The sequence below is a fragment of the Arachis hypogaea genome, chromosome 9 (genome assembly GCF_003086295.3).
Source record: "Arachis hypogaea cultivar Tifrunner chromosome 9, arahy.Tifrunner.gnm2.J5K5, whole genome shotgun sequence".
NCBI lineage: Eukaryota > Viridiplantae > Streptophyta > Magnoliopsida > Fabales > Fabaceae > Arachis > Arachis hypogaea.
In genome coordinates, this window is record NC_092044.1 from 3,846,081 (window position 1) to 3,854,503 (window position 8,423).

The following is an 8,423-nucleotide window of genomic DNA, read 5'->3' on the forward strand; positions in this document are numbered from 1 at the left end:
TTCTCTGTTTCTCTCCGATCAAACAAAGCTCAAGTGTCTAAGTCAATATCTTTTAGTTTTTTGCAATATTTCTTACTATCTTTGTTCTTGTAAAAATAAAAAAAGAATCTAAATACCCTAAAACTCCCACTTGGATCAAGGTAAGTTCTGGTCTCAATGTCGGAAAGTTCACGAGGAAATTTGACTATAAATGATGGATTTATGTTGCTGAAAATTTCGATATTTTTAATGTTAAAAAAGATTGTAGTTGTAGTAATAACTTGTAATTTTTGTGACATTAATAAGGTAAACAAAGATACACACTATTTTTCTATTGTGTTTCATGGATTACCAATTTGTCACGGAAAGATAAACGAACTTTCTACCATTCAACATTGCTAAAACATGATTCTGATAAAAGTTCATATTAATACTCAAGTATGAATATACATGTTAGAAGGGTATTATTGAGTCATTTATATAATATAATATAGTCAATTATGTATAATGTAAGTAGTTTTAGCAGTTGATTAGAATATAAATAGTTTTAGCCGTTCAGAGATACAAAGAGGTAGAGTGAAAGACTGAAAGGGACAAAACAAAAGCTGTTAGCCGTTGCATTGTTTTTGGAGGATTTTAAAATCTTTTGTGGAGCAAGGGTATGGTAATTCATTGAAATTTTAAATTAGAATAATTTTTAAATCAGTCCCTAAAATTTTTTAATTCTAACATTTTAGTCTCTCGAATTTTAAAATACATAAAATAATTTTCAATATTTATTTTCATTAGACAATATTTATATACGTATTTGTTAAGTGTTCACATGTATATTTTAGACAAATAAGTTCTTAGAATGAAATACAAAATAAACCTCAGAAAATTAAAAAAATTAAAAAATTTCTAAATCATTTTAAAATTTTCAAAATAGTTATCTGCAGGTGGTTTTAATTTACCATGAAACACTGCTCGAGGAAGTGTTAAAAAAATTAAACGTTGTGAAGACAATTTTTTAGAAAACAAAAATATACAAAAATATATATATTCGTACAGTACTTAATACTAATATCTATAACAGCTGGCTGGCTGCCATTCAGCAAATAAAATTTTTCTCAAGTTTTTTATTTGTTTTTTAATACATAGTGGAATTGGAGTTTAAAATCTAAACTAAAAAAAAAAAAAATACATACTCTAAGCAAACAACATTGTTAGTGCAATGCGAATCGCAAACACTTGAGCTTCCTTAATCCTTGTGCTTGAGAAAACCCAGTGATCTGAATACATTACATCGATCTAGCTACAACAACTTCCCTCGACCCCTTTCATTCTTTTCTCATCATCTGCTGCACTTGATTTTTCAATCATGGCTGCAAAACTTGAAGGTGGGGCTTATCTCTCTTCTTTTGTTGATGCTGTTTTGGAGAAGCTGTCTCCAATACTTGAAGATGATGACTTTGTTCTCGAAGAAAAGGACTCTGCCCTGGAGTTGCTTGGAAGGTTGGAGAGAAGTCTATATGATGTTGGATCAGTGCTTGATGATGCTGAGCTGAAGCAGTTCAGTGACAAGAAAGTGAAGAAGTGGCTCGTTGATCTCCAAGATGCTTTGTATAAGGCTGATGACTTGCTGGATGAACTCTCCACTAAATCCGCCACTGCCACTCAAAGAGATCCAGGTAACTCTTCTCCCTGGTCTCACTATGTTGATTCATGTATTGAAGATAGTGCCATCAATGTCATGGAAAAAACAGTTACCACACTAGAGTCTGTGGTAAGACGAAAAGGTTATCTTCGTCTTCTTCCGAAGGAGAGTGCCAAGATGGACATCTCGTCATGGAGAATTCCATCCACATCTCTTGTTGTAAGTTCTGACATATTTGGTCGGGACAAAGATAAGGAGAACATAATCAAATTGCTGTTAGATGATACCTGCGATGTTGAGTCACCTTTGACTGTGATCCCCATCGTTGGTATGGGCGGAATAGGCAAAACTACTTTGGCTCAACTGGTTTACAGTGATGCCAAAGTCGTGGGAAAATTTGACACTAGAGCATGGGTGTGTGTTGCTGAAAATCCTGACCCTGTTAATGTTACAAAGACAATAATAGGGGCAATAGATTCTTGTCCGGGTAACATGGATAAGTTTGATTCACTTCGGAATAATTTGAAGGAAACGGATAATTTTGATTCACTTCAGACTAATTTGAAAGAAAAGTTGACAGGAAAGACATTCTTAGTTGTCTTAGATGATGTCTGGCATGATCGACGTGACATGTGGGAGGATTTTTTAAAACCTTTTCGTTTTGGGGATAATGGAAGTAAGATTCTTCTAACAACCCGTAATGAAAATGTTGCTTCTGTGTTCACGGCTAGTAATTTACATTATCGACTTAGTTTATTGTTGATTGAAGATTGTTGGTCGATGTTTTTGAAGCATTCATCTATTTCTACTAATTCTAAACAATATGCAACTCTAGAACAAATTGGTAGAAAAATTGTTGAAAAATGTAAGGGGTTACCTTTGGCTGTGAAGACACTTGGGGGTTTATTGCGTAATAAGTTCAATAAAGGAGATTGGGAAAATATACTTGAAAGTGAAATGTGGGAACTCTCGGAAGATGACAGTAAGATTATTCCTGCATTAAGAGTTAGTTATCACTATCTTCCTTCCTATTTGAAGCGGTGTTTTGTTTATTGCTCATTATATCCTGAGGATTATGAATTTGACAAAGACGAATTAATTTTGCTATGGATTGCTGAAGATCTTTTACAACCAAAGGAAAACAACACATTAGAAAAAATTGGTTGTGCATATTTTGATGAATTAGTTGCAAGATCATTCTTTCAACCTTCTAGTGCTAGTAGAAAGTTATTTGTAATGCATGATCTCATGCATGATCTAGCAAAGTTTTTTGCTGGAAAATTCTATTTCAATCTCAAAGAATTTGGCAATCGGCACATGATAGATAGCAAAATTCGACATTTGTCATATTCCACAACATATGAGGATAACTTCAAGTTATTTCATGAGGACTTTAATGGAACAACACACATGAAAACATTTTTAAATTTTCCTTTGTTTCGCTTTCAAGCATCAATTACTATGGAAAGCGAGTTTTGGCTCTTGGGACAACAATCGGAGTGTTTAAGAGTTTTGTCATTTAAATACATTTTTCTAAAATCATTACCTGATTCGGTAGGTGAATTGATTTATTTGCGTTATTTGAATTTATCTTTCACACTTATCGAGACATTGTCCGAGTCAATATGTAAATTATACAATCTCCAAACTTTGAAGTTGAGAAAATGTTTAAGGCTAAAGATGCTTCCGAGCTGCATGCAAGATCTTGTGAACCTTTGCCACCTTGATATTCGAGGTGCTTCTCGTCTGAAAGAGATGCCGAAGGGAATGAGCAAGTTAAAGAATCTAAACTTCTTAAGTGATTATATCGTCAGCGAGCAAGAAGAGAATGGGATGCGAGAATTGGGAACATTGGACAATCTTCATGGCTCATTTTGCATTTCCAAGTTGGAGAAAGTCAAGAATAGTGGTGAAGCTTTGGAGGCAAAGATGGGTAACAAAAAGCACATCAACACTTTAAAACTGAAATGGGTTCCAGATGGTGATGTTGATGATGTTGAAACCAAAAGAGATATACTTGACAAGTTGCAACCTCATGAAAACTTGAATAAGTTATCAATTAAGGGTTATCCGGGTGAAAGACTCCCAGATTGGTTAGGCTTTTCTTGCTACTCCAATATGACCAAATTGAGTCTGCATTGTTGTATGAATTGTTGTGAGCTTCCTTCACTGGGACAGTTATGCTCTTTACAGCATTTGGAGTTTTCTGATCTTGATGGGTTGGAGAAGATTGATTTAGAGTTTTACAACAAAAATAATGGATCATTTCAACAGGAGACACCCTTCAAATCTCTCGAAACTCTGAAAATTGAGTATATGTATCGTTGGCGGGAGTGGCATTTTCCTGATGAGTATGATGGTTTTCCTCAGCTTAGAATCCTTTCAATAAGAAACTGTCCTGTGTTAAGTGGAGATCTGCCCGCTCACCTTCCGGCTCTGGAGGAACTTACAATTGATAGATGTTCAGAGCTTGCATGTTCGCTGCCGATGGCTCCCAAGCTTCAGCAATTATATCTAGAGAGCTCTCCAGTTTTTACGATGAATGGTGAACCGCAGAAGGTAGTAATTTCAGAAACTCAGCTGGCGCAGTCTGTATTGGAGTGCCTGCCCCACATCCAACCGCCAAGTGTCCAATGTCTGGAAATCAAGGACTGTCGGTCAGTGATATCAATTTCAGCAGATTATTTGCCCTGTTCATTACAATATTTGAGAATATCTGACTGTTCAAAATTAACATTCTTAAATCAACTGCAACACAAGTCTCTAAGGGAGATATATGTAGAAGGTTGTGATTCACTGAAGTTGCTTCCATTGGGGGACTTTCCAAATCTCAAGAAACTCATGATCAGTAAATGCCAAAGCATGGAATGTGTTGTGGTGCCACAGGCTCTTCTGAGTCTCCAATATTTAAGTATCTCAGAGTGTCCCAGTTTAGTATCCTTGCCGGCGCTAGGGTTGACTGTTTCCCAGCTAGAGGAGCTGCATATATGTGATTGCCCAGAAATCGATTGCTTTGCTGAGGCGTTCCTTCCACCAAGTTTGAAAAAACTTGAAGTCACCAAGTGCCAAAAACTAGCAAGTTGGATAACATTCTTAAATCAACTGCAATACAAGTCTCTAAGGGAGATATATGTAGAGGGTTGTGATTCACTGAAGTTGCTTCCATTGGGGGACTTTCCAAATCTCAAGAAACTCATGATCAGTAAATGCCAAAGCATGGAATGTGTTGTGGTGCCACAGGCTCTTCCGAGTCTCCAATATTTAAGTATCTCAGATTGTCCCAGTTTAGTATCCTTGCCGGTGCTAGGGTTGACTGTTCCCCAGCTAGAGGAGCTGCATATATGTGATTGCCCAGAAATCGATTGCTTTGCTGAGGAGTTCCTCCCACCAAGTTTGAAAAAACTTGAAGTCACTAAGTGCCAAAAACTAGCAAGTTGGATAACATCAAAGGGTTTGCAGAATGAAGGCCTTACCCATCTTTGGCTTGGTCCATGCTTTGATGTAAAATCATTCCCAAGAGATGGTATCCTTCCTGCTTCTCTTGAGCGTCTTATATTGCACAAGTTTCCAAATCTGGAGACGCTTGACTGCAAGGGGCTTCACCATCTTACCTCCCTCAAAAGTTTAGCAATTACAGACTGTGAAAAGCTTGAGAATGTCACAGAAGAGCATTTGCTTCCCTCCATAGAACATATCTACATAGGGGAGGATTGTCCTCTGAGGTGGAAGCTAGCTAGAAGAGATGGAAGACCCACGGTTTAATTCGTTACAGGTAAGTGATTTTGCTCTAATGTTCCCTAAACTCAGTGCTCTCTAATTACAATGCTAATTCTTTGGATCAACCATTTTCATTCCCTTGTTAATACACCAACACGATGTTCATTGAATAGATTATTTTGCTTTATTTGTGAAAGTCATTTCAATTAGCAAGAAAAAAGGCTTACTTTTCTTATGCCATTGAATTGTAATTTTAAAGATTTTCTTTTATAATTCTGTCATCTTGAACACTTAAGAGATAAGTTGTAGATTTTGAAAGTGTTTCAACCTATTATAATATTTATGAAAGTATATTTTTAATTTATCTTAATTTATCTGCGTGCTCATCTTCCAGCTTCAATATCTTGCTATATATGGTTCTTATTACATCTACTTGTTAGTATATTCTTAGGGAATTGAATAGTTTCTTTGAATTAGTTGTAACTCTGAATTCTTACCATGGCAATGATTAGATATTCAAAGCAGCTGATGTGCCCATAGAGTGGGAAGAGCACTATGTAGGGACTGAAATTGACCCTAGAACACAGAGCTTTCTGACATGGGAAAGTTTGGAATCAATTTGACAAATCCGGGTTGGCTTAAAAGGGCCAATGGCCACCGCCATTGGTAAAGGGCATCATTCACTGTATGCAAATTTTCGTCCCTGCTATAGCCTTCCTAGCTGCAAAAACACAGGAGAGTATAGTGGGCCTGAATATCAGGTAAGCTTTACAACAGTTGATATTAGATACTATCAAAAGAAGTTCTGATATTATATCTTTCAGTATTATTGTGTAACAGGTTGTGAGAGGTGTGGTAGAAAGTCTCAAAATCATTACACGCCAAGCAAATTTACGGGTGGCTGAGTATGCTTTTCACTATACCAAAGAACATGGAAGAGAGAGGGTATCTGCTATTCACAAGGCCAACATTATGCAGAAGACTGAAGGTCTTTTCCTCAAGGTCTATCATTACCATCCAATTACCTATAAATATCTATCTAATTTTATTTGTGAATCTAATAGTAACCTTCTATTTTGAAATTTGTTTTAGGGCAGTCGTGAGGTTGCAGAGAAAAGTACCCTGAGATAAAATATGAGGAAGTTGTCATCGACAATTGCTGCATGATGGTATATTTGTGAACTTGGATTTAGGGTGCAATTGTATTTGGAAATTCATTTTGAGTATTGAAAATGGAATTACTCTCATTCATTTTTATAATCTACAGCTTCTGAAAAATCCTGCTCTTTTTGCTGTCTAGTGGTGTCAAACCTTTATGGTAACATTATTAGTGACCTTTGTGCTGGCTTGGTTGGGGGTTTGGGTTTGACAGCAAGGTAAATTTTGCAATTTGGTCAACAAATTCTAGAAGTTACAATCTTATCATCTGACATCATTTCATACATGTTTCAGCTGCAAGATTGGTGAGGGAGGTATTGCATTAGCTGAGGCTGTACCTGGTTCAGCACCTGATATTGCTGGAAAGGTAAGCTGCAAAGTTCTTTCTCAACCTTATATTATCTGTTATCGATCGGTTCACCTTATCATCAACTTATTACAGAATATGGGATTTGAATGCATGTTTCATGAAGGTGCTCAAGATCAGTATGCCCTCTCTGATTTCATAAAACTAATTTGATCTTCTCTTTCTTTGAAAAACAAAATTGTGAATAGTAATTGTTGTCAATTTACTTCTCTGGTATTGGTCACAAACATGTTCTAACCTATGAAACTTTGTGCTTGTGTAGAATTCGGCAAATCCAACTACTTTACTGCTGAGTGGTGTTTCAATATTGCGCCATTTGAATCTCCATGACAAACCGGACCAAATTCAAAATGCCATCCTGGACACAATTGCAGAAGGGAAGTACCGAACTGCTGATCTTGGAGGTAAAGCAAAGACAACCGAGTTCACCAATGCAATTATTTATCATCTCTAAATATGTTCTTGAGTAGGCAAGGAATTGCTGCTAATTTTGTTTTCTGTTAATTTCCTATTTAGTTTTCCCTGGCTTTTTTTCAAGGAGTAGGATTACCTCAGCAGTCAGCATAATGGGAAAACTCATGTAATGGTGTGACCTTACAACCACAAGGCATGGGCAAGCCTTAAAATATTCACTCCCCATGCAGTGTTATGTCCTTGAGAGGGTTGGAGTCTTTTACACTTCTAAAATGCTTTTGATTGATAACCCTCTATTCTATTTTTATTCTATTTTACTATTCATTCATCTTTCTTGACTCTGCCTGTATGATTTTTGTTTTTATCTCCAAAACCATATGTTTGACTATGTATATACTTGATCCAAATCATGATAAACCAAATGGGAAAACAAACTCCCGAGTTTCTGTTGTTGGAAGTACGTGGATCACTAGCTATTTGCAAGGCAAAAAGGTGAAGGAAGATGATTGTTTTTGCTGGAACAATGAGACAATAGCTCTTTTTCCCTTTTTTAATTAATGATAAAAGTTTGATCATTTTTACACTTAAGTTTATAATTGGGAAAATTATTCGTTAGCAACATTTGGATATGGTCCTCTTTCTCTATCTTGATAGTGGGATTTGTCCTCTTTGTTATTCTTTTTTATATTAAAATTAATCTTGCTGATTAAATTGTATTAAGAATCAGGATAATATATGTTCTCTTTATCAATTAAAACAACATTGTATATTTGTATTGGAACCAAGAACCAACTAAAAAAGAGAGAATAAAGTTGGTCTTTGAACCCAAAAACTTCAAGATACAAATATGCATGAGGCACGCCAAGGGGCTGCTTTCTGTAACAGCATGCCAAGGGGCTGCTTTCTGTAGCCAAATTCATGATCACGGTTCTGCAACTATTAATTTATTCGAGCCAAATTTGTAACCGTAGCGAAACATTCCTTTACCTCGGTCACAAGTCACAGCATCAATCATGTATGGTCTTTTGCAGTATTGTTTGTTCTACCATTTTGCTTTCTCTTTTTAATGTAAGTGATGTTAACTGCTGCAATATCTACTAGAAGCACAAAAATTGGATCAACAGATTCTAGCGTATAAATATCTGCATTGTT

General features: G+C 36.1%; 2 protein-coding genes across 9 annotated transcripts; both read left to right on the plus strand.

Annotated features, from left to right (window-relative positions):
• The first annotated feature begins 1,126 nt into the window (after positions 1-1,126).
• LOC112709990 (putative disease resistance RPP13-like protein 1) lies at positions 1,127-7,859 on the plus strand. 8 transcript variants are annotated; one of them, XM_072203798.1, is made up of 8 exons: positions 1,127-5,387; positions 5,845-6,093; positions 6,173-6,334; positions 6,425-6,501; positions 6,600-6,708; positions 6,785-6,857; positions 7,120-7,261; positions 7,374-7,859. In XM_072203798.1, exon 1 carries the CDS (start codon positions 1,340-1,342, stop codon positions 5,375-5,377), a length of 4,038 nt encoding a protein of 1,345 aa, XP_072059899.1. In that variant the 5' UTR covers positions 1,127-1,339; the 3' UTR covers positions 5,378-5,387; positions 5,845-6,093; positions 6,173-6,334; positions 6,425-6,501; positions 6,600-6,708; positions 6,785-6,857; positions 7,120-7,261; positions 7,374-7,859. The 8 variants fall into 8 exon arrangements, with proteins under 8 accessions (XP_072059899.1, XP_025617814.2, XP_025617811.2 ...); XM_025762029.3 differs by having other exon boundaries at positions 6,633-6,708; XM_025762026.3 differs by having other exon boundaries at positions 6,430-6,501.
• On the plus strand, positions 5,983-7,441 carry LOC112712808 (isocitrate dehydrogenase [NAD] catalytic subunit 5, mitochondrial-like). Its single transcript, XM_025765722.1, has 7 exons — positions 5,983-6,093; positions 6,173-6,334; positions 6,425-6,449; positions 6,600-6,708; positions 6,785-6,857; positions 7,120-7,261; positions 7,374-7,441. The coding sequence occupies exons 1-7, from the start codon at positions 5,983-5,985 to the stop codon at positions 7,439-7,441; spliced, it is 690 nt and encodes a 229-aa protein (XP_025621507.1).
• Positions 7,860-8,423: the final 564 nt, after the last annotated feature.